This window comes from Rhea americana, unplaced genomic scaffold, assembly GCF_003343005.1.
Source record: "Rhea americana isolate MKP2758 unplaced genomic scaffold, rheAme1 scaffold_270, whole genome shotgun sequence".
In the NCBI taxonomy this organism is placed as follows: domain Eukaryota; kingdom Metazoa; phylum Chordata; class Aves; order Rheiformes; family Rheidae; genus Rhea; species Rhea americana.
In genome coordinates, this window is record NW_028186391.1 from 13270 (window position 1) to 38709 (window position 25440).

The 25440-nt window shown below is 51.0% G+C and overlaps 2 protein-coding genes across 6 annotated transcripts in view; one reads left to right on the forward strand and one right to left on the reverse strand.

The window, feature by feature from the left end:
• The first annotated feature begins 27 nt into the window (after window positions 1-27).
• Window positions 28-2733, forward strand: NAGK (N-acetylglucosamine kinase). The gene is made up of 9 exons (XM_085308205.1): window positions 28-108; window positions 210-308; window positions 403-544; window positions 1033-1143; window positions 1230-1342; window positions 1425-1512; window positions 1771-1868; window positions 2001-2079; window positions 2349-2733. The coding sequence occupies exons 2-9, from the start codon at window positions 249-251 to the stop codon at window positions 2534-2536; spliced, it is 879 nt and encodes a 292-aa protein (XP_085164331.1). The 5' UTR covers window positions 28-108; window positions 210-248; the 3' UTR covers window positions 2537-2733.
• A 3959-nt stretch (window positions 2734-6692) lies between these two features.
• The window catches only part of PAIP2B (poly(A) binding protein interacting protein 2B), a 28613-nt gene continuing 9865 nt past the window's right edge, over window positions 6693-25440 (reverse strand). For 3 of the 5 annotated variants that reach the window (XM_085308223.1, XM_085308219.1, XM_085308222.1), the window contains exons 2-4: window positions 17013-17167; window positions 10274-10450; window positions 6693-9383 (exon numbers count right to left, since the gene is read on the reverse strand). In XM_085308223.1, coding sequence (XP_085164349.1) covers window positions 9327-9383; window positions 10274-10450; window positions 17013-17167 — 389 coding nt within the window. In that variant the 3' untranslated portion in view covers window positions 6693-9326. Of the gene's footprint in view, window positions 9384-10273; window positions 10451-17012; window positions 17168-18446; window positions 18469-20903; window positions 21109-25440 lie in introns of those variants that run through there. The other 2 variants (XM_085308220.1, XM_085308221.1) reach the window with 2 other exon arrangements.

Below are 25440 nucleotides of genomic sequence, written 5' to 3' on the forward strand. Positions count from 1 at the left end.
CAGGGACCCGCTTGCTCCCGCAGCGGGGGGACGCGCTCCAGGGTGGTGCTCATCTCCGAGGAGGGCCGGATCCTGGCCGAGACCGAGGGGCCGTGCACCAACCACTGGGTGAGACGGCGGCGGGGGCCCCCCGGCGCCCCCCAGCCCGCGGCGCCGGAGGAGGAGCGCGGGAGCGCCGCGGCCGACGCTCTTCCCTTCCCGTCCCGCAGCTCGTGGGCTCGGAGAAATGCTTGGAGAGGATCAACCAGATGGTCAGCGAGGCCAAGGGCAAGGCCGGGGCGGACCCGCGCGTCCCCCTGCGCTCGCTGGTGAGTCGCCGGCGGGAGCCCCCCGGCCCCTGCCCTGCTCCGGGGGCCGCGGGGGGCCCTTCGCCGGCTGAGCCGAGCCGTGTGCCGGGGCCAGGGGCTGTCGCTGAGCGGCGGCGACCAGCGAGACGCCGTCGGCAAACTCCTGGAGGAGCTGCAGCGGCGCTTCCCGCACCTGAGCGAGAATTACTACATCACCACCGACGCCATCGGGGCCATGGCCACCGCCACCGACCGCGGTAGGGCCGGCGTGGGGCCGCGGAGGAGAGCCCGGGGCCGCGCCGGGTGCTGGAGGGAGGAGGCAGGCGAGCCCCCCTGGGAGATGTGGGGTGTCACGAGCATCGCGGGGTCCCGCGAGGTGGGACCGGCCCCGAGGGGACCTGTCCTCGCGCGGGCCCGGCTCCCGGGGCGGAGGAGGAGGAGCGGTGCGGAGGGAGGAAGAGGAGCGGTGCGGAGGGAGGAGGAGGAGGAGCGGTGCGGAGGGAGGAAGAGGAGTGGTGTGGAGGGAGGATGAGGAGTGCTTTGGAGGGAGAAACAGGAGTGCTCTGGAATGAGGATGAGGAGCACTTTGGAAGGAGATTGAGGAGCACTTTGGTGGGAGGAAGAGGAGCACTTTGGAGGGAGGATGAGGAACGCTCCAGAGGGAGGAAGAGGAGTGCTTGGAGGGAACGTGGGCTTGCCGGGCCTCGGCGCCATGCGCCCGCCGACCCCGCTCCGATCCTCGCAGGCGGCGTCGTGCTCATCTCGGGCACCGGCTCCAACTGCAAACTCATCAACCCCGACGGCTCGGAGATCGGCTGCGGCGGCTGGGGGCACATGATGGGCGACGAAGGCTCGGGTGAGGCCGGGCGTCYGTCGCGGTGCCRGGGGGCGGCGGCAGCGGGCTCGCCGGGCCGCCGGCTCTCAGCCCGGCTCCCTCCGCAGCGTACTGGATCGCGCACCAGGCCGTGAAGATGGTCTTCGACTGCATGGACAACCTGGAGGTGCCGCCCCATGACGTCGGCTACATCAAGCAGGCCATGTTCGACTACTTCCAGGTGCGGTGGGGCCGGCGCGGACGCCGCTCGCCGGCAGCGGGGCCGCGGGGCTCAGCGGGTGCTTTCTTTCCCACCCCTGCAGATCTCTGACCGCATGGGCCTCCTGACCCACCTCTACCGCACCTTCGAGAAGTCCAAGTTCGCGGGGTTTTGCCAGAAGCTGGCGGAGGGTAGGAGAGCCCCGCGCCCGGCAGCCGGGTCTGGAGATGCGGTTGAGGGGGGAATCCTCTTTCCGCGGTGTTTTGGGGCCAGCCGGGGTCTTGCTCTGAGCCAGGTCCTCCAAAACGGAGAGGGTGGTCTGGGCTGGCAGTCCCACCTGGGGGGGACCATGGTTTCCTCCGCGATGCAGCAGCCGTCGCAGCCTGGGTCCGCGGGYTCCCGGGGGGCTGCGGCCGGGCGCCCGTCCCACCGCCCCTCTCGGCACGCAGGGGCCCGGGCCGGTGACCCGCTGTGCCGCTACGTCTTTGACAAGGCCGGGGAGGTGCTGGCGCGCCACGTCGTCGCCGTGCTGCCCAAAACCGACGAGGTGAGAGCCGCGCCGGGGCCGGGCGCCGGCTGTGCCCCAGCCTGGGCACCCTGGGCCCCCGCCGGCTGCCGGAGCCGCGGTGCCGCCGGCGCAGCCCGGCTCTCAGCCGGCGCCGTTTGCCGCTCTCCGCAGAGCCTGTTCCTGGGAGAGCTGGGGCTGCCGATCGTCTGCGTGGGCTCCGTCTGGAACAGCTGGGAGTTGATGAAGGAGGGTGAGCGGAGGGTCGCGGCGGGCGGGTTGGGGGGGCAGGCTGTGCCCCTGTTTCTCCACGGCGTGAGCTGGGAAACCCAGCAGGGCTCGCGATGCAGAGCTCTCGGGCGGACGGGAGGGGTGACGGCCCCCTCCCTGAGCTCCCTCGGAGCTCTCCTGGCCGCCAAAGCCGTGCTCCCAACCTCCCCGCCTGCTGGAATAAGGTCCTCCTAGGATCCGGGGTCGCGGCGGGTGCTGCTGACCCCATAACCCCCTTTCGCCCTCTCCTAGGGTTCATCCGGGTGCTGCGGCAGGCCAGGGAGGAGTGTCCCGACAACATCTTCTCCAAGTTCAGCCTCTTGAAGCTGAAGCACTCCTCAGCTCTGGGGGGAGCCAGCTTAGGTGCTAAAAACATCGGCCAGGCTCTGCCCTTAGACTACACGAGCAACGTGGACGTCTTCTACACCCACTCCTTCTAGCCTGGCCCGCGGGTGCCCCGGCCGCGYGCTGCCTGGGCTCGGAGCAGCCAAGAGGCTTTTATTCTCGCTCACGGTGCGCTGCGTTTCCTGACGTGCATCTCCGTGGGACGAGGAAAGCCTCTTCGTGCAGGGCAGGGTCAGGTGTTTCTGTACAAATACGTTTCGTAATTTATCAATAAAAAGTTGTGCCCTTCGAAGGGGAGGAGGGGTCAAAGCCGTCTCTCCCGGGCAGCACCTGGCGTCTCAGGGCGACCCGATGGCGCAGAGCCGCGTGTGACTAAAAGGGGGCAGGAGACCCGCACGGATGAGCAAGGAGCTCCGGGCAGAACTCAGCACACGGAACATGGAAGAAGGAACATGCTGCTTGGGAGGATAAGAAGACTGGTCAGAGCATGCAGGGATGCAACAAGGAAGGCAAAGACCCATTTGGAATTGAATCTGGCGAGGGATGTCAAGGACAACAAGAAGGGCTTCAAATACATCAGGAGCGAAAGGACAGCTAGGGAAAATGTGGGCCCGCTGCCCTGGTGACAAAGGCTACAGAGGAGGCAGAGTTCCTGAATGTCTTCTGTGCTTCAGGCTTCACTGCTAAGACCGGCCCTCGGGAATCCCAGACCCTGGGTACAGGAGAGAAAGTCTGGACATCCTGACATCCACGACTSCATGGGSCYRSATGGRATGCACCCACGGGTACTGAGGGAGCTGGCGGATGTTATTGCCAGGCCGTTCTCCATCATCTTTGAAAGGCCATGGAGAACAGGATTGGTGCCTGAGGCCTGGAAGAAAGCCAGTGTCACTCAGGCCTTCAAAAAGGGCAAGGAGGACCCAGGAAACTTCAGCCAGTCAGCCTCACCTGCATTCCTGGAAAGGTGATGGAACAGCTCCTGCTGGATGTCATCTCTAAGCATGTGGAGGAAAAGGAGGTGATCAGGAGTAGTCAGCATGGATTCACCAAGGGGAGATCATGCTTAATGAACTTGGTAGGCTTCTGTGATGGACTGACTGGCTGGGTAGATGAGTGGAGAGCAGTGGCCTGCCTCTTGTGGGAGGCCTGTAGCTAGCGGTGTCCCCAGGGATCAGTACTGGCTCCAGTCTTATTCATCAGTGACCTGCATGAGGGCACAGAGTGCCTCCTCAGCCAGTTTGCGGGTGATCCCAAGCTGGGAGGAGTGGCTGACACCCCCGAGGGCTGTGCTGCCACTGAGAGAGACCTGGCCAGGCTGGAGAGCTGGGCGGAGAGGAACCTCCTGAGGTTCAACAAGGGCAAGGGCAGAGTCCTGCACCTAGGGAGGAATAACCCTGGGCACCAGTACAGGCTGGAGGTGACCTGCTGGAGAGCAGCTCTGCAGAGAAGGACCTGGGGGTGCTGGTGGATGACAGACTGACCATGGGCCAGCAATGTGCCCTTGTGGCCAGGAAGGCCAATGGTCTCCTGGGGTGCACTAGGAAGAGTGCTGCCAGCAGGTCGAGGGAGGTGATCCTGCCCCTCYMCTCAGCCCTGGGGAGGCCTCATCTCGAGTCCTGTGTCCAGTTCTGGGCTCCCCAGGAGAAGAGGGACATGGAGCTACTGGRGAGAGTCCAGCRTAGGGCTATGAGGATGATCCGAGGGCTGGAGCACCTGCCCTACGAGGAACGGCTGCGAGAGCTGGGCCTCTGCAGCCTGGGGAGGAGCAGACCGAGGGGGGATCTGATCAGTGTGTACAAGTACCTGCAGGGAGGGTGTCAAGGGGATGGGGACAAACTCTTTCCAGGTGCCCCGTGTGACAGGACAAGAGGCAATGGGCAGAAATTGAAGCACAGGCAGTTCGGCCTGACCGTGAGGGGGAATTTCTTCCCTGTGAGAGTGACGGAGCMCTGGAGCAGGTTGCCCAGAGAGGTGGTGGAGTCTCCTTCTCTGGAGATCTCCAAGGCCTGCCTGGATGTGATCCTGTGCAACGTGCTCCAGGGGGGCTGGACTAGATGATCTCCAGAGGTCCCTGCCAACCTCAACCATTCCGTGATTCTGTAACTAATGCACTGCCTCTCCTGTGAATGCAATTCCCGAGCATGGCAGCTTGCAGGCTGCTCCTGAGAGCAGATGGAGAAGTGCTGGGGGGCCAGAGCCCACCGATGCAGGCAGGGAGGGCCCCCCAGACCCACGCTGTCCTGCCTCCCCGGGGGGCTGTGCCAGCAGCACCAGCTCCGTCTCCATGGCCAGACAGCAGAAGAGCAGGAATGAGGAGCTGCTTACAACGAGGAGGAGGAACGTCTTGAGTTTAGAGCCCCAGATCTCAGCATCCGTGCYGCTCTTGCCAGCAGGTCTTGGGACTGCAGCACATAGATCCAGAAGCGACATCTGAGCACTGCCAGCTCCGGCGTCAGGCGCCCAAAATAACTGCAGGAATCTGTGGATGGATGCAGGGCGGGCCTCGGCCCTGGTAGGCTGCAGCAAGCGGGAGGGGAGGATCTAACTCTTGTTTTCACCAGCTTCTTCTCTGCTTCCGGTTAGCTAGGAAAGGAAGGAAAAAAAAACCAAAACAAACCGGAGCTCGGTGGAGGCTAGAGGGTGCGTAATAAGGAGGAGCTCAGCTGGCAGAGCCTCGAGCGGGGCTGGACATCACGCGGGYGCTCGGCCGCGCTCGGACCCGGCCGCCCGGAGCTGCCCCTTGGGGAGCCGCGTCTCCAGCGAGGCCAGCTGCCTTCGAGGCCCCCGCCCGGCCGGCGGCTCGCTCCGCCGCGCTGCTCGCGGGAGCAGCCCGCGAGCTTTGAAAGCGACCCGCTGCTTTTGGGGGCGGTAGCTCCTGGTTTTGCGGAAAACGTTGGGCAGATCGCTGAAGGCCAGACCGAAGACATGCTTGTGTTAAGGCTTTTGGACGCGTCCCCTCCGGAGTCAAACCCTGGCAGCAGACCGGAGGTTCGATTTAAAACATGACCCATTTGCTGCTGCCAAGTTGCCCTCAAAATCCCACCACACGTTGCTATGGATTTTAACAGGCCCGGGGAGAAATCAGCCCCTTCAGGCTGGTGGGAAGCACAGGTTTTCAGACCAATGAGCAGTTCTCATACTGCACAGGGCTGGTGSCAGGGGTTCACCTACATGAAGGCAGGCTGTTCGTGCCTAGCAAACACACTGCTCCACCAGCACATGCTGCCAAGGTGTCTCCGCAACTGCTCCTGTCCTCGTCCAGCAGCAGGACAAACCCACGGGCCCGTGAGGCAGCTCAGCAGCATCCTGTGTTTTGCTGGAGGAGAGAGGAGCAGCTGTGGAGCAGAGAGCATGCCCAGCTGCAGCTGGCTGTCTCCTGATCAAAATCCAGCAGTGGATTTAGTAATTCAACCTCTAAATGATTGCTGTAGGAGTGTAACTGCCTGGCTCCACCTCTTCCCAGCCAGCTTCCTCGTAACAGCTCCAGCTGCTCTTCTCTCCTTTTACCCTTCCAACAGATCCCTCCCTGCCTCACCTCGGTGAGTTTTGCCCCCTCCCTCCTCCTCACCRAGGCCTCCTGCATTGCTTGCAAGCTGCCCAAGTTGGGTGAGTGCAGCAGTCCCAGCTCCCAGCATCAAAGCCCTGGGTGATCTCCCCTGGCTTCCAGAAATGATGCTTTTTATGTTTTTTTCCCCCTTTGGTGACAAGCTCCTGACCCAGCATAAACTGGAATAATTTCCYTTTCCATTCATTTCAGCCTGTGCCCTAGCAGCTCTAGGGAGAGCTCCAGCCTCCAGCAGAGGATGCTGGAAGACAGCACTCAGATCAGAGTGGAGAAGGTGCCTCAGCAGATCAAAGAGGGAGGAAAACATACCACATGTGTCTTTGGAGGGGAAGGCAGTGGTGACGAGCTAAAGGAAAATCCTTCAAGAGTTTCAAGCTGCCTCTGAATTTGATTTAAACACAGCAAATCATGGGCACATGCTCAACCTAGCTCCAGCAGAGCAATCTAATTTTCAAGTGGCAAATGTGTTTGCCACTACTGTGGATGCAGTTACTGTGTTAGCTCATCCCTAGAAGCAAATCCCTGAGCGCAGAGGTCCATGTGTCACCAGCCACAGAGGCGCGTGCTGCTTGGCTGGCACTCCTGACTAAGGCGAAGAGCTTCCTGCTGGGACTGTGACATTTGATGGAGATGCTGTTGAATACAAAGCTCACCCATTCTCAAAGGAAGATTTCTGCACTGCTGAATTCAAAAAAAAAAACACAAACAGTTTATTTTTCATAATGCATTGTCTGAAGTTTACAGCATGTCATCAGAGGGCTTTTTTAATAAGAAATCAAATAGAAACCAGAGAAAGGGAGGTGGCGGGTGGGGAAGTGAACTACCGATACAAAAGAAGTTTGACCGGAGCGTACTGCCCTTCCTCATGCAGCTCTGTGCGTCGCTGTAGCATGGCCCTGACTCAAGACAGCCTCACAACCGCCTGCATCAGAGCTGTGGAGTTTGAACACTTTCTGCTTTTACACTGCAGTTTATCTGCTGCAAAATACTTAGCACAAGATGTGCTCTGGCCCCAGAGAGAGAGGAAAAACCTCTGATAGCCAGAGGCTAGAGGCAACTAAGCAGGTGCTGAAGGCACAGATTTTATGGAAAAATAGAAGAATATAATACAAATCAGCCAATACCTCTGGACAATAATGCTTAGATAGATACCTTCAACGGGCATCTGACTCTGGCTTCAGCTGCTGTGTGAAGTTTCTAAGAGTTTAGTGCTGGTTTTAAGAATGACAGCCAGAGACCGATGTTCTGTTGAATTATAGACTATATACAGAGAGCAACCAAGTTAATTCAATTCTGACCTGTCCTCTGGAGCATCATTAGTGTTTGTGGTCCTTTTAACTGTGGCCCTTCTGCTGAGTTTACCAAGGTGGGAACCAGAGCAAAAGAACTGCAGCTGCAAGCTTTTCCACRTGGAGCTAGCAGAGATGGACCAACAGGTCAGCAAGCAGCTATTGCATGGCCATTAGCTTCCGTCTCTGCAAACCCCAAAGGGATCTGCAATCCCCATCAATTAACTAGTCTATTTAAATAAAGGGAGTACTGTAAATAAGTGCACCTTAGAGGCAAGATCTATCCAGAAGAGAGAAAAAAAAATTACATAGCTTTACTAGAGCCAATGCAGTAAAAATTAAAAGCTTATGTTCGGGTAGGAGCCTTAACAAAAAGCATCTGACTCTTCCTAGCAAAGATTTCCGGCCCTGGTTCTCCAAAGAAGGAATCCACTAAGAACATGATTTAAAAAAGCAGAAGTGAAAGGGGCTGTGGTTTGGGGAACTGAAGCCTGGCTACTGCCAGCTCTTGCTGATGGAGAAAGAGATCACAGGAACAGAGGCATGCATGCTGTTCACCAGCTCACACCAAAGTGYGGGGCAGCTGCTTCTGTGGCAAGACTCGACCCAAAAGCCATCTGCCACCAAAGTTTCTCACACATGGCATTTAGGAGACCAGCACAAAACGATGACTGTCACCTTCTGAGAATCTCTGTGTGTGGKGGGGATTCAAAATTGTCCTGCTCATCAGCAAGTCCATAAGGGCAGATCAAAGTGGATTTAWTCTTTCCCCACCCCATACGAGCTGTTCCAGAGAGGAAATTCCCTTCTCATCGAAGGGGGCTCCTTTGCCTCCACATTCAGGGAGCACCACCCCTGGAAGAAGGCAGCTCCTGCTGACGATGTGGTAACAGGATGTCAGTACAACTGTCTTCTCACCCTCCACCCTGCAACTATCTGGAAAAAAAAGAGCAGTTTCAGCCCTCTCTCAACCAAGAGAAAGTAATTTCCAAGGAGGCAATCTGCTTTCCAAAGAGCAGTGAGGGATGGGAAAAGGGTCTCATAAGATGTAAGCCCATTTGTGGCAGGAACCCTCAGAGCTTGCCAGGTGATATAAGATTCCTTTCCTTTTCCAGAGAAGCTGTTTGAAACAAACTCCCTACTGATCTACTTCRCAACATGTCTCAGAACAGGCTATATTCAGTTTCTCTTGGATTTATTTCAACTATTTCAGTAAGAAATGAAGGTACAGATGCTTCAGAGCCATAGTCTCTAACGCTGGATAAGCCCAAAAGTCAGGKCGGAAAAAAAGAAAATTCAAGGGGAACACATTTTGCAGCAGAAACACCTCCCCTAGGAAGGATGACAGGGGCTAGTGTCTAATGGATCTGGTCTCCCCGACTGTGCAAGAACTCCCACAACCAATTAAAGCAGGCAGGACTCTTTCACCTACCAGCAAAGCAGCATATAAATTAGTGTTCAGCACTTATCAGAGAGCTGATGCAGTCTGCTGCTTGGAGGGACTTAGGCTTTACAGTCTTGTTACACTTCACCTTTCCTTTAGATAAAAAAGAAAAAAAATTCCTGTTTAATGGAATTACAAAAAGCTGGTGTGGCTCCTTGCCCAGGCCCTGTCCGTCCTGGCTCGCTACATCTGAGATAGGAGCAAGCAGGCAGGGGGATCCCTACAAATTCTACTTAAACAAGAAAACATGACTCTGTCACTAGCAGGTCTGAAGCACGCATCAAAAATTGGCTTCTGAAGCAGGAGGAGTGCTGGACTCCAGGACAGACCTAAAGGCCACAAGTCCTAGAAAGCAAAAACTGCCAAAAAGTGATAAACTATGAAAAGAAAGAATAAAAAAGCCAAAACAAAAATCCCCCAAATGGTACTTGAAGCGTAGAGCAAGATTTTGCCATGTTGCAGCAACTCTGCTACGGCGCAGAGTCCAGCTGGTGGGTGGATCCCTTCCCTTTCCTCCCTGCTCCTTATTGCCATCTTCCCCACCACTGGAGCCAGGGACACAGTCTTTCCAAAGCCAGCCTTGAAGGTCAGTACTTCACACCAGGCACAAACTCCTTGGCATCTGGATTCAAGTTGCTTTTGCTCTGAAAGAGAAGAGGGAGTATGGCCCATGAGCAGTCAGAAATACCTGCATATGCACCACCTGCCAAGCATTACCCCCTCCATAGACCTGCACATGCCTTTTACTAAAGATGCTCCATTCTGCTAGTTGTTTGCAGGAGAGACAGTCACAGATCTCCATGCATGCAAAGCAGCCACCCTGGCTTTATATTCCTGCAGGCTCTCCAAAGTCCGTCCCCACGATTCAAGATGCCGTTTAACGGGTGACAGCTCAAAAGTATCTACTCCCAGGACACGCTTTGGAGGAGAAACATGTGAGAATCCTCTATCTCTCTCTTTTGGTTCTTGCATCAGCAGAATAGTTGTCAGACAGGCTGCAAGGTGCAAACAGCTATACTTTATCATCCCCCATGGCAGAAGAAGGTAAAGCAAATGCCTGAACACAGTCAGCAGAGCTGGACTAGACCACCAGCCTCCAGTGTGCTGGTCCATGTAGCCCTCCCCAGCGCTGCAGTACTCCTCTTTTCAAAGATGAAAACAGACATCTCCTTAATGCTTCTGTTCTTTCAGGACACCCCAGCTCTGCCCAGAAGTCAAAAGAGGTCCTAGTTTGCTCTGGGGCCAAAAACAGACCTTCACATGTACAAGTAGCAGTCCCATTCCCATGGCTTTTAAAGAGCAAATCATGCAGATCTAGCACACTTATTTCTGTTTTTAAGATATACTGATACAAAAAGTATTCTTGCAAAAAACTCCAAAAATGCATTACACATAGTCACCAACAAGTTATAACCAGCTCTTTCAGGGATATCCTATAGCCAGTTAGAAAAAYTCGAAGAGAAATTCTGCCCCCTTCCCTGCTTCCCAGGGCAGGTACCCTGCTCTTCACCAGCACCTTCTCTGAGGTCCTTACCAGAATGTCCTCCGAACTGTGACCGTCACCAACAGAGAGCCCATTCAGCTGTTGCTGCAGTTGCCCAATGCCCTGGGGCAGGTCGCGTGATGGAATGAACCAGTCCTGGTCTTCCTCGTCCAGCATCTCCTGGAAACAGCGGTCGAGGAACTCCTGCTCCTGCAGCTCTTCCTCCACCTGCCCAAACAGAACCATCAGCCACAGGGTACAAATCATGCATCTTCATGCTTCCCATATGCTGTCCTCTACCATGGAAAAGCAGACTCTGCAATGGGACATGCCTACCTTACCTCAATATCTGTCCACCCCTTAAAAAGACCACAATACAGTCAGAGCTCTATTTTAAACCCAGATGACACAGAAGGGTTTGAGGGGAAAAAAAAAAAAAAAAAAAAAAAAAAAAAAATCAGATCACCATGGCTGAGTTGCCTGTAACTAATCACAAGAGTCTAAAATTAGTACCTTTACTTTCAGGTACCTAAAACAAAGCCTTTTTCAGACATTGCTTCTTGGCCACTGTGGATTGCTAGGAGGGGATGCGTGGTAACCTGCAAGTACACTGCACCGGGTGAATCCAGACACGAGTAGGGTAGTATTTATGGGACATCTAAATACGCTAGCATGCGTGCAGAACACCAGGATGCCACATTCCAGCAGAACTTGCTGCAAAAGGGACAGGATTGCTCACAAAATCCTAAYGGGAAGCAGCATTAGAAGTGTATATTGTGGCACAGAGAAGTCTCTGGTACAGAGTCCAACGTTAGTGAGGCTCAGATTGATGTCGCAGCGATATTAGCAGGGACTTTGTTTACTTGCTTCCTGTGCTTCTACAGTTCAATAAGCACCACAGCTCAAAAACACTATAGTGCTGCAAAACACTGAGTTTTAACATGCTACTGTAAAATACAGGTTGGCAATAAGGTTTAATAACATGGGGAGCTGAGGAGTACAGCTTCTGGAATTCGTGTTTTATTCTCCAGCAAGCTCATTTAAGGTTGAAAATCTGCCCCATGTGATTCACCCAGGTTGCCTACATAGTTTACCAATTCTCTTCATCAAAGAAGCTGAGCATCTGAAACTTAGTGCAGGCTGGATTTCCCACTGATCAGACCAGAAAATTCACTAAGGAAGGATTTGCAAGCTTCTGCCAGGTACCACGGGAGAAGCAGCAGAGCTGTCAGCTGGTACTACCTTAGGCAAGAACAGAGTGTAACCTCTCTGAAGTTCACTCAGAGCGCCCTCCGAGTGATCAGTTTGCTCAACCACCTCAAGAGCAATGTTAGGTGCTTCCACACATACTGACACAGGGTGGCAGTCAACTCCTGCTGAGTGCAGAGGATTATTCTATCTTTGCTGCAGGAGAGTCCAAGTAAGCTCATAGGACTTGGCTTTGAATCCCAGAGCAGGAAGCAACTAAGACATAGGAGCAGAGGCCAAGGAAGGGGGACAGAGATGGTCAGAAGGACTCTGACAAACTGAACAGATGAGGCAGCTGAGGAGGGTGGCTGATTAGGTCCCATATTTAGCCACAAGCAGGTATGTACCATCAACTGGTCATTTTAATTAGCCAGTATCCACTTCCCATCCAATTTTCTCTAGGCACTCACGTTTGAGCAGAATAAGTGAGCCTGTGAACTGGCTCAGCCCTCAAGTCGTAGCTGCTATSGGCCTTATGCTAAACAGGCACTTCCTCACTAGAAAGTGAACAGGCCAGGTAACAGCCAGAAAATAGTAGGACTTTGAGCTGCTGTTCCAGCATTTAGAAATACAGGCCCAGAAGAGCTCAGTGCGTCATCAACATCAATTTCTTGCCAGAAGGGCAAGAAATTTAGTCCAAAAGGGTTGAGTGAATCCTTACATCACAAAATGCTTTAAAAAGCTTAACATTCTCCATTAAAGAGAAGAAAACAAACTACAACTAAAACTGGCTTCCTGGAGGAGAAAAATCAGCTCCGTAATCCACCACAACACCTAACAGTTCCTCAGCTCCTGATAGAGGTGATGGAAACTCCTTGCCACTAACTAGCTACCAAAGGAACCGCTGTACCATGCCATGCTGTGTACCCAGAGGTACTGCCCATAAGGAACCGGCTCAGAAGGTAGCCCTGGTAAACTCAGTCTTGTCACCTTTGGTGACTGAGATGTCATGGATTATTCACAGCTTGTCCCTGTTGCATTTTAAACTATACCCAGAACAAGCAAATTGTACCAGACGATGCACTTCCCCTACCTGTGTGGTTTGTGCCCTGGTTCAGACAGTCTGTGCTTTAGGCTAAAACAAGTCAAATCAGCAGCAGCTCTCCCTTTGTAACGTGGCTTTCCACCTGGACGATCCCAAAGCACTTCCAAAATCCCATATCCATCTTTGCTCAAGCAGACACTTGCCTCCAGATTCAGTACCATGTCCCCTTCCCTCCCTCAGCACCAATTTGCTCCCTCCTGTTATGTCCCCAAATGCTTCCTTTTTGTCCAAATCCCTCTTGACCTCGTGCTTCTGCCATGTGGCCTAGGAGCGCTACTCCAGATCAGCTGCAGCTGACACCACAATCCTGTATAGCTGCCTCCCCCCCTCCCCAGCGTCTTCCAAAGCAACTTCACCTTTCTGTTCAAGGTCTGTAGGGCAGACACTTCTCTGGGCTTGTAAAGCAGTGCTTCCTACCTTCAGTGCCCAGTACTCCAACACACAGGCTGGAGCAGAGTCAGACGCCCCTGCCTGCACCATCAAAAAAGTCCCAATTCCAACCGATTTCAGTTCCTGGCTTCTCTGCCCTAGCAGGCTGTTTCCAGCAAGCGTAGCAGTGCCCCAAGGCAAAGTGTTGCTCCTTCATTACCTCATCCTCAGCTAGGCTCCAGACCCTCCTTTCCAATTCCTGCAGAGCCACGCAGCTTTTCTTGCCGAGCTCTTTCATAAGAAGTCAGACCAGAGGAGGATTAGTCTCGGTGGTGAAGCAAAGCAGCTCACCCCTCTGCCTCAAAGAGGACATTGGACTTGTGCTAAGCCAAAAGGAAAGAAGCATTCACCACATCGCAGGAGGAGAGGTCCTTGGCTTTGCAATACTAATGCAAACTCTTACAAAACGCAAACCAGAAATCTATGTTGGAAGCACAGCACAGACCATGCCAAACTCTGCCTAAGCCCAGAGCAAAAGCAAGCTTAAAGACTGATCTTGCCTGAAATGCCGCAAACTTACTCTTTGAATCTTCACTTAGAACTGGGGAAAGTTTCCCGAGAGCATTTTTAAAAGCTCTCTCACTGAGTAACCAAAGTAGTCTGATATCTTGAAGGTCATCTCCAGCCTGAACTACTGGAAAATGTTTCTCCATCAGCACTCAAAAATCAGTTCTGGGTGGGGAAAATCTCCTTTACCACTAGCAAACCATCCCATAATTATCCTCAGCTGGGTTTCCAGTGGCTGTTCTTGAAAGCATATTCTGACACTAACTCATGAAGAAACAGGATATTAAAAAAAAAAAAAAAGATTAGCCTTATGTGATCTTACAGCTCCCATGTTGCCATCATCTGCAAAAAGCTCAGCAAAAGCATCTCAGATATTTGTCACACTTCATTCAGCAGCTCCATTTGCTGCTGTATGCCCTTCCATGCACATGATTCGTGCCTGGAGCCACTGACACTACTCCCAAAGCCGGAGAACCAAAGCAGTCCCCATGCTTGCACCTCCCAGCTGGAGTTGCTCCAGGTCCTTTCACACGGTTGCATGGTATCTCACAGGGGAGCAACAGCTCTTCCAAGCCCAGCTTTCCCATCACCAGTGACGTGACTGCAATCCAGAACAGCTCTCCCTTGCRTATTTTATTCTTAGAGCAGCCCACTGGTTTCTCCTACCCCGTCGTTCAGTGTTACTATGCTTCCTGCACATATTCTGCCTGTCCAAGACTGCTGGGTGACTGTCCTTGGATCCTGCGCGGACACATGCGCAGGATCCATGCCTATAGGACAYGGCATGGAGCTAGAGTCAGTTTTGTCAGTTTACATATCACAGAATATTTCAAAGGTGAATATTCCCTCTTCAAGTCTCGTAGCTGCCGGCTGGATGCTAGCAGGTTCAGATAGCACCTATTTTCTTCCACATCAGAATCATTTCGGCATGTGCAACTGGCCATGAAGGCCAATGCTCGTGCACACTGCAAGTCAGGGGAGATAGTGACAGCGCTAGCACCGGCTCCGGTCAGGGAGAGAGAGATCCTAGACAAGCTCACACCTTTCTCTAGCTACCAAGAAAGCATCAGGCCCCTTATTACTACATCATGACAATCTAAACTAGGAGACAAAAGGTTTATTATTTGCTTTGAGTTTTTCTTTAGCCTCCTGTGACATTTGATACAGCTGTCACATTTAATACAGCTGTCACCTCCCACTACAGGTTATTCCAGAGATTCTGCAGCAGCAGCAGCCTCATCTGGTGTCAGCACAGTTTCTTCCTACAGCAAGGGCCCACCACTCCCTTTCTTGCCCTCTGGGATGTGCTGGCTCCTCGGGAAAAGGAATCTTGCTAGCATAAATAATGGCGGACGGCGCCAAGCAGCCTGTGGGTTTCTGAAAACACCTGCCTGTTCTATTTCTCCAGTGCTTGAACTACTGAAAACCTTGTGGAGGAGGTGGGGAAGAAGCGTGACTTTGGAAAGCTGATAAGAATTGAAAAGACAGTGGGTTCAAGAAAAGCCTGGTACTTGCTCCCATCACTGGCATCACACCCTCTCTTGCGAGCACAGGTCAGCTTTGACCCGGGGCGACTTCCCAAACTAGGCACTGCAGAGCCACATATATTGTCTTGCCAACCTGAGGACAGGGGCAGCATGACTGCTTCCCTCAGGAGAGGCAGCAYGGGCTTCAAATGTACGAAAATCCTGCAGAAAAGCGCTCTCTAGCTTGGCTAGTACATCACTAGCAGGAGAAGCCCTTGCCACATGGGCTTCAAAGCCCTTAAAAGAGTAACTGGAGCTTCCATAAAAGCTATTTATTTTCCCCAAGCAGTATTTCACCAGGGCATCAAGCAACTATGACACAACAGGGCTGCAACCACTGGTTGAGTTCCCATGGCATTTCCGAAAAGCTGTAACTTCAGAAGCAAAAGCTGGCAGACTAGGAAAACACAGGTATCTCAACCGCACAATATGGTTACTTCTCTTTATCTTACTCTCCAGGCTCCTTGGAGCTCTGTGCCAGAAAAATCCCTCAGTTGTCAGCTCCATTTTCTTCCCTCCTCATCTCATTATGCCTCATCATGCTCCCTTTGCACTGCCTTCATTGCTCCTCCACCCCAGAATCTTCCCTCCATCAGAGAGAAGGAGAAAGAAAATGATTTGCTGGGCCTTCTAATTCCAGCACTTTGCCTTCATCATACTTTTAATCAAGACAGCATTTTACAAACATTAACTAATTAATCTTGCACATTTCCATCAGCACAGCTGCTTGTGGGGGCTGCCTGCTGCCTAATCACGTCATTAAAAAAAACAAAACACTTGAGTCATAGCCCACTAACAATTGCTAACATAATTTGGTGTGGCAAAACTCAGTTACTGCATACTCACTAGGAGTAACTGTGAGCTGGCAGCTGAAGTTTCCTCCTGTGGGAACAGACTTAAGTATTACCATATGGAGATTTTCTGCTGAGAGCACTAATAAGGCTGATGAAATTCTCCTTTGGTGACCAAGGGCGTGGTGAGGGCTCAAAAAGCAGCCTCCCTGCATTCAACCTACCCTAAGCTAAAGTGTTCCTCCCCTACCAATCTCCCAATAGCTTGGTGTCTGGAAATCCAGTACACACTTGTGGGAATGTGTCAGGAGGGAAGAAGCATTCTGCAAGTTGTCTCCATGAACGAGGGTGCAGGTTTTCTGCTCACAACAAGCTCAGCCAGCTGAAGCAGCAAGCTCCTTCCCCACCCAGTTCAGGCTGACTGACTTCTCCCCAGCTCCAGGGATGACTGCAAGGGACTAGGAAGCCTCCAGCAGTCTCTCCGCTGCCACCTTGCACGGCCCTGGCATTTGAACAAAAACCCTACGCAAGCCCAAAGCAAAGCATGGAGAAGATGCTATGCTGAAGTTASCTTTGCTCCTGCACGCAGCATCACAGTATTCACTCAACCAAGCTAGTGCTGTTCAAATCATATCATGATTTACCAGGTACTTTGGAAAGTTTAGCTGACCATTACCAATAGATGAGGCATCCAGTGATCAAGCCTCCTATCAAGTGGTCCATAACATAGCTGCTTCAAAGAACATTTGGGGCCATTTCACTTAAATGGAAAGACCTTTACCTGAATGGGCAGGAAGTAACTGTAAAAACTTATCACCAAGACAGCAATGCTACAAATGCTACAAAATTTTAGGTGCTGATTTTTGTGCTTGTTTTCTCCTTTGAGCTGATCATGCACAAAGTGAACATCTCAGTTATCAGAGCAAGGTGCAAAAAGGAGTAACAGTGCCATCACTGGCCCTCTGAAAGAGATCTGACAGGGCCAAAGGCATCATGAGGTTTTTTTTTTTTTGTTTGTTTGTTTTTCTAACTTTACACATCACACATCTTTACAGGCAGACCCAACAGAAACAGTGCAACTCTGCCCTCTAGCTGAAAGTCATCCCCTCTTTGCAGGGCCAACATCAGCTGTGACTCACACACTTTCACAGTGCCTAAACATCAGCAAAAGAAACCTTCTCTCCTTTATCCTCTCCTCAATTTTAGCCTCAGAAGCATGGGGCTGGATAGCACTCTTTTCCTACCTGTCTGTTGAAGTCTTCTTCATTCTCCATCCACATGTACTCTGCAAAAGGGTTGTTTTCCTTTTCATCGTGGCCATTCACTACTTGGTCCTCTTTGGATTTGGGGCTGGATGTTGTTGTATTGGCAACGTCGGAACCATTCATCATTACTGACTCTGGGAAGGAAAACAACAGGGTCAGGGAGCAGACAAACAGCTGGAGAGTCCCACACCATCACGTAACACACACTTTCAAATTTACAGCGGGGAGTAACACACCAAGCTGGCAACGCAGCTTACAATGGCACGCTTGCCACCAACCACGTTAATGGACAACAAGTCAGTCTTACAATGCAAGAACCCCAGTGCTTCCAGGGCACTTTTTGTTTTGTTTTGGGTTCCCCCCCCCCTCAAATAGAGGCAAGGCACTATTCTTTCCTCCTGTTCTGTCCTTCAAAGCATGTAGCACTAGCAGTAGTATTACTTTTCTCCAACAGTAGTGGACTTTATTTTTTAGGGTTTTGATCTGTCAGGGGTAGTCTGAACATGGTCTTGACTTAGTGCAAAGGGATAATCTGAGCAGTGTTTCTCAACGGGGGCCCACAGCCATGAATGCACACGGATTTAATTTCAAAAGGACAGTCTGTGAAAAGGGCCGAGTCTCAACAGCTGCCTGATGCTGGGCTACATAATCTTGAGGTCTTTTCCAGGCTCAGGGTTATTAGAGGACTCCCAAATGTCCATGAATTGCTTTCTACACTCAGATGCAAGGACAGTGGCAATTCCCATATGAAGCTAGTGATCACAGGAATTATTAACAGAGCTTGGCACAGGCACCATGTCTCCACATTCCCAGTTCATCCATCTCATTTGATATACTAACTGCATTCTTCAGTCTGCAAGTTTGAGCTGGGAAAATGGAGTTTAATATTCTCTCTATAATGTTCATTTTCCTACATAATCTAATTTCTGGCATACCTGAACTATATACCTTGAATAAATTTCAGACTAACCTAACCACTTTAATATTGCAATGGGAACCCAAAGGATTCAAACTTAGACATGTAATTATGAATTTCACATAGACAACCAGACCTCTTCTCYAACTAGCCAGAAAGTGGGTCAAACACTTAAGCCTTTTATTATTTATTTAAAATCTGCCACAAAATACAAAAGACCAAAACCTGGCTATCAGTACAGTCAACACACCAGCAACACAGAATAAACCACTCTGCACCTCAAGATAATGGATTTTTTTGGATGAGTACCAGTTCAAATCCTATTATCTCTCATTTAACTTATTTTTAGGGCACATTTCACAAAAGTTTGTTAATTTGAAACATTAAGGCTGCCCTTAAAAAAAAAAAAAAAAAGAAAAAAAAAGAAAGCACGCACACACACACACACAGAATCACAGTTTCACAGTTCCAGGAGCATGGTTTTACAAAATACAAACCTTATGGAGTTTCTGATAAGCTATGCCAGCTAACAACTCATCTTTTGAGAGGTCAACAGAAGCAGATGGAAGGAAAGACACAAAGAGAGGTTAATGAGACGAATATTCCATAGAGAAGTACAGACTATGACATGTGGGAAGCAGGAAGCAAATGTGGACTTAAAAATCAGCGTGACACTGTTGAAAAAAGTCTGATCATCACATAATTACATCCAGGTTTTATGTTCTGCTTTTCACTGGTGAAGGCCACGTCTGGACCTGAGCTGCATCCAGCTCCAACATAACTCTGAAACACGTGGACGAACTGGAGAGTGTCCAGAGTGAATAAGAGGGCTGGAAAACATGATTTCTTCGGAAGACTGACAGATGTGAGTTTGTTTAGTCTGGAGGAGGTTCTAGGCAGGGGAAGCCTGAGACAACACAGGCCTTAAAACAACCTTCAGGTATCAAAAAGGCTTGCAAAAAATTAGTCTTTTGTTCTTTTGTCTTCATGGACATAGAAGGTCTTTTTACAGGTATTGTAAGACTTGTAAAGACAAAAGGTTTTTGTCTTTTTACAGTAGTAGAAATTAGGTTTTAAGAAGGGTGTCATGGGGACTGGTGGGAAACCTTGGGGGACAATGGGAACAAATAGTCTTTGTAGGGAGGGCTGAAACTTCTCCCAGTGGTTTCAGGGAACAGTCACGGAGGAGTGTCAAGGTTAGTCCCAGTAYGCTTAACCTGATCTCAGGAACACATAGACAAATCAGATGACCTCTCACGGTTCTCCAAGCCTTACATGGCTACAYACAAGACAAAGGACCTGCTCCACCTCAGATCCCTAGCACTCGGAGCAGTGAGTAACGCCCCAGGAATCTCTGCCCGCCGCTTTGAAAGATGACATCTCTCAGACAGCCCAGAACAACCAGGGCTGCGCAGCTCCACCTCCTGCACTATTCTGGACATCCAAAAGGACTTTTCCACAACTTAATTAAGCAAGGCACTCAACACAAGTGGCAACGAAGACCAACAGCATGAGTGAACCAAACACAGGAGATAGATTCATGTTTAACAGCCAGCTACTGACCTGTCCTCCAGAAGTCAAACTGTGACCCCGCAGTCAGAAAGTCTCTAAATCAGATTTCCAGACTGGTCATTCCTGACAAGGCAATTTTTATACTTCCCTCTAAGCATCTACTGGCGATTACTACGCAAGTTCTGTGCTAAGATCTCTGGCATACTGCATTGGATCACTTAGTTAAGCCCATCTTCACTTTCACAGCCAAATTAAAAAAGAGAAAAAAAAACACTTCTGTTTCAATGTAGATCACAACTGACATCAGATCTACATCCTGGCCAAGAGCTCCAACTCATGAAAGAGCAGTGATTTATTAAATTACTAACTAAATTATAATTACTAATTAAAATATAGCTTTATTTATTTTTTCAAGAGGTGAAGCAGATTATTCTTATTTCCAGGAGAAATCTGAAGTAGAAGTATACTAAAGCTGTCTCATGTTATCTTAGGTTACCCACTTTGAAAAGTGATCCCTGTCGACAGCAAAGGTGCTCAGCCCTAGAGCACTGAGACTAGCAGCTATCACTGGCTGCTTCTGGTCCGTAGGCCTATGTGTAAGCTGGCGATATGCACTGTATCAGACCACATTTAAGCAGTGTTCACCATCTTCAGAGAAGCAAGAAATACTCTGTATTAAATAAATATGAAAACTTAAACGATGCCAAAGCTAACGTGGCGTCTCTTGCTTGTTAAATAAAACTTCTTGAGTACAGACAGCTCAAGTCTGGCAAAAGACAGTTGCAAGGCAGAAAGAAAAAGGAACAGAGTTGCAAAGCAAGCAAGAAGATGCTGAAGTTTTAGAACAACAGAGTTCTGTCACCTGTTAGAAAGTGTATTATTCCCTCCTTCCYGTGCTGCGAGCAGAGGTGTTTGAACAGGCAGAGCCTCTAGCTCAACTGCACACAGGATTTGAGGAGCTTGCAGCACCTACTGCTTATACCTAACAAGCACCTAAAGTCAGCTCCTCTAAGTAAATAAAAATGTAAGGCAAGATCACTCATAAGAACAGCTATATCGGTGGAAGCAAAAGTCCTTCCATCTCCCTGTTATCCATCAGGCAGTTGCTGTCAGCCGCTGTCAAGGGGACGGCATGAAAAAAGGGCAAGCTGCCTGTCGCTCTGTCCTGGTGGAGGCCAGGAGGCTCTGTATCGATTGCTGAGGAAAATAGTTGAATTGGAGAAGCAGCACAAAAGGAGAGGGGAAGATTTTATGTTTTCTTTTTAAGCCAGCTTCTTCTCCCTCCCCGAGCCTCCCACATCCTTCGCAATTATCTATCTGCAGCAAGAGACCTTGCTCCCTCAGTGCAGGCTCTAAATAGAGCTTTGCAGCTGTTTCTGAACAGCAAAAAAGGGTTTCCCCCAAGTGTTTGCCAGACACTCCAGAACAAAACGTTAGCTCACCACTCCTCTGAAGGGCCTGCCTTCTGTGCCATAAATCACTCCAGYGCTGGGCTGGAGAGAAAGAGAGAGACCCTGCTGAGCATGCACTCAAGCTGGCAGGAAGAACGAACCGTCTACAGCGCGAGCGTGGAAAAATACTGCGCTCTCGATGAGGTAAACAGTGGAGAGACACCAAAGAGCTCCAAGGCGTAGCAAAAACTTGGATCTGTGGAGAAAAGCAAAAAAAACTGTAGCCAGTAAGAGAGACAGCCAGTTCCTGCCTCTACAGGACTGCACCCTACAGAGCGCACAGGCTGTCTCTCCCTTTCGCACACGGCTTTCCTTCTTGCTCTCCTTTCCTCCCCTCGGGCCTGCCCAGAAGGGGACGGCGGAGCTGACAGCAYGGCGACAGCCGTTGAGCAAGGTGACCTGCCTGGCGGGGAGGACGGCGTTGGTTCCCTCTCGCCCGTCGACGCTCCCCATCCTCCGCCCCGCGCGGACGGGAGCGCGGCTCCCAGTGCGGGTCAGCTGCGAGCCGCAAGGAGCCTCCGCGAGAGGAGGGAGCGCGCCGGGCAAGGCTGCGGCGAACGGCCTCGTGCCGGTAGGCGTTCAGGAGAAAGGAGGCCTCTGCACAGGACGGAACGGGACACCCAAGATCCTGCTGGCCACCTACACGCAAAGTAGACGTGCCAGTTATAAGTAACAGTCAGAAGGGGAGGAGAAAAAGAAATCTCCGTTCTCCCGCATGTTCTCCTTTCAGGCCTCCCACCAGCGGCAAACTCCAGGTTCAGCCTGGTCTTTACACAGCATTTTCACAGCCACCATGAAACTTTAGTGCTGAAAACTCCCCAAAACTACGGTTTCAAGGCAACAGTTTGGAGAGCATCAGTTCTGCTGGCTCCAGGGCTAGAAGGATCAAGCAGCTGAAATGAAGTGTCTCTAGAGCGTATCCTGACCCTGAATCTACAGCAGAATTTGGGAGGCCTCTTCTGACGACAAATGCTGTCAGGAACAAGAACTTTTTAGCCAAGGCTAAAAAGTACCTTGGCCTCACATCCTATCACCGTATTTACATCCTCAACACAGAGGTACCAAAAGGGCACGCTCATGAGTGAGCRACAAGACAATTCTCTGCAGCTACACGAAAAGACAACTTACGTTTAATTTCCCTTCTAGGTTTATAACGCTGCGGTAGAAACACAGCAGGACTTTCATCTCTGTTACCATCAGTCAGACAGGTTTTGCAGGAGGACAGGGAAGCAGCAAAGGCAACAGCTCTCAGCACAAATAGATCTTAACAGTGCAGTAACTATGAACGCCATCAGCATGTTAAAATCCAGTTCACTCAGGGCAGCTTTTCCACCCCTACGGAAGGGAGGCTCCAAAGTCCAAGTCCTGTTGCCCATTTCTGGTTCTACAGATCAGAAACAAACCGAAGGGATTCAGCACGCCCAACCCCGACAGCCGGTGCAGGGCAGAAAGCGTCGGAGCGCTGTTAAAGCCACCCTTGCTCAGCTTTCAAGTTCTAGCTTCAACAGCTTCCTAAAGAGGCAGATCAAGAGCTACCAAGAGACAGGACCGCCTGGAGAGCGGCCAGCCTCTCGGCACCGCTCACGCACGCCGGGGACGCGAAGCCACCTAACCACCACCGGCCCCTCCAGCACAACGCGGCGCTGATCGGCTCGCGCTGGGGCCCTGCGAACAGACGCTCCTTTCACCAAAGCTGGAGCGCAGGAGGAGTCCGTACCTCAATTTTACGGTCAATAGCCCTTATTTACTTTGTAACAAATACTTCAATTTTTTTTTCCTCCGTTCTGATTGGTCTTAAACCCGTAATTCAAAACATGCAGAGGTCCAAAGCCCAGTTTTCCGCTGCTCTAAGCATGTGCAGAGTTGTCCAGTTTCACGACGGAAAGCTTTTTCCGCTACGGTTATTATATACATTTTCATGCTTAAGTATTCCCAAGTGTTCTGTTTAAATTAAGCTGCCTCAAAGCTTCCAGAGGGTGAAACGTTCCAGATTCCTGGTGTGGGGTTAAAGCCTCCTCCGCTACTGCCCGACAGACTCCTGGCCAGGCGTTTCAAAACGGTCCTAAGCGAAGAGGGACTTTGCAGCGACCACCGCAAGCATTCGTCGGTGCCGCCACCGAACCCACGAAGCGCCGGCGCTCTCCTGTTTCACCTCCGCTGGAGGTGAGGCGAGAGCCACGCGCGTGGCATCCCAGTGCACAGCAGCTTATTTTCAGCTACGGATGTTTCAGAGCAGCCGCGTCAGGCAGCCGYGTCCAAACCGTCAGCACGCACGGACACCCGCAGCGCTGCGGCATTTCGCAGCTCTGAGCTGCTGAAAYGGGAGTCCTTTCTCGCGGCCTCTTGGAAAAAACAGGCGGAAATCAGATCCATCGGCAACACTTTGGGTGAAAGTGCTTATTACGCAGAATACTTTTCAGTAACGCTGGTTTAAATCTCAGTCATCTCAAGCACAAAGAGGTCTCAGGTGTTGCCAGTACTGCAGGGAACAGAGGTGTTCACAGGCTACAGACCGTGCCCGGGCGCTCAGGACAAACACCGGATCTCCCCCAATTCACCAGCCTGACATGCCGGGGGCCAGCGCCTACCCAAGCAGCGCTCTGCAGAGGGGGCAGCGCGCAGGACACGGCTCGGGGCACGCAAGCACAGAGCAACGGCATTGACGCGACCCGACGGATTTACTGCCTCGGTAGCCAAAACAAGAAGGAAAGAAATGAAGTGTTTCATCTCGCATTTTTCACTGCTAGGTCTGAAGGACTCAAGGTCACCGTTTCCCCTTATCTGCTCATGTGCTGAACATATCAGCGGTCTCTCGCAGGAGCAAACCAGAAGCACTTACTTTCCTCCGCTGTGTTTTGCGCTTGTGCTTTAGCAGCCTGAGCGAGGAGCTGCAGGGCCACCTCTCCCGGGGTTCACCGTGCCACTGCTTCGGATCCCTCCCCGCTCGGCCCTTCATCCCGAGCAGAACCCCCTCTCCCTTCCCTCCTGGACGCAGGCACGGCGAGCACAAAGCAGACCATTCACCTGCAGTCCTAGCAGGCAGCGATTTAGAGGCACGTAAACTCCATTTTCAGCCTGGAAGAACACCTTCCAAGATTATATTTTCCAGCCTTTCTAAGCCAGCCTTAATGTATATTTTGGTCAGCATGTTATTCATCTGAGTTGCTGGAGCAGCACTGTAACCATGAGTGTGTTCACACTCTACCAAATATACACACAGAGTTTGGGCAACTTTGATATATCACTGAGACACTGTACAGCAAAGTACTGCTCTGAGCCATGATTCTCCATTAAAAAAAAAAAAAAAGAAGTCTTCTTACGATGAAGACTTCTTAGATTTGTTTTCCCATTCATCTCATGCTGGATAACGAGATCAATAAAGAAATAGTCTTGAACCTGGGGTCTGAGATCTCAAAGAAACAGATCTAGAGCATATAAACTATCTCCTGAGAGCTGCAGCCACGCAGAAGCACCGTTCTAAGACAGAGCACGGTAAATCCAAGGAATTATGCACTGCGGTGGCCTGTGAGGCAGGAAATTAGCCTGGGAGGTCCTCACCAGCTTTTATAAACATTTCCAGGGTTTCTTAATGTTTCAGTACTTGCCTGGAACTGGAAGAGAGGCCTGGCACATTAGTCTTCTTTTGGAAGATGTACTGCACAACACACAAAGGGAAATAGGAATTCTGGTCCCCTTTGGTGTTTGAGCAAAGGGACTGTACCTCCAGTCCTCTTACTGAAGTGATTCAAAGCACAGAGCTCATAAATCACACGCAGAATGGAGCGTTTGTTTATCATTCTGCAGAGGCATCGGCCAGGCTCCACACATTAAATATTTCATCTTCTAATGACGAGCAGAACATGTGCGGACTTCAGCCCAGTAACCAGAGAGCCTTTGGAAATCCTGACGTAACCAGCCCTCTGAAGAGCAGTGATGCGCTTCCACGTGATACACACAACAGAACTATTTTCACCCTACCGGACTAGAACAGTATCAAGATATTTCTACAATTATCACTACTGCTAGAATGCAGCAGCGGGTCCACCAGAAACAGCCCAAACCTCTACAATATTCAAAGGTTAAGTATGTTGTGGAACCCAATCCCACAGCTGGAATTACTAGGCAATCCTGATTTGCTACAAGATTTATTTTTGTGTATTTTTCAGCCTGCCTAGGCCAATCCAGCCAGTTGCTATGTTTGCACCTGAGCAGCCGCTTTCATCCGTGTGTAACTATCTGTTCAGGATAGGTTATTTAGTGAGGGGAAAAAAAAATCAATAGCAGAATAACACATGCTCCAGCTTCCTTAGACCACTTTCTTTTCAAGATCTTCAGACACTGTTGACATATAAATATRTCTGTCCTTTCTGCTCTGTGACCTCACTACATCACACCCTGTAGAAACAGAGGAGAATGACCTGATACCTTGTATCTCTTGTTGAGATTACCTGGAGGGAGCAAAGAAAGGGGAAGAATTTATCTGGTAACCCAGCGACCTTCAGATCAGCCTCATCTCCAGCCTCAGTCA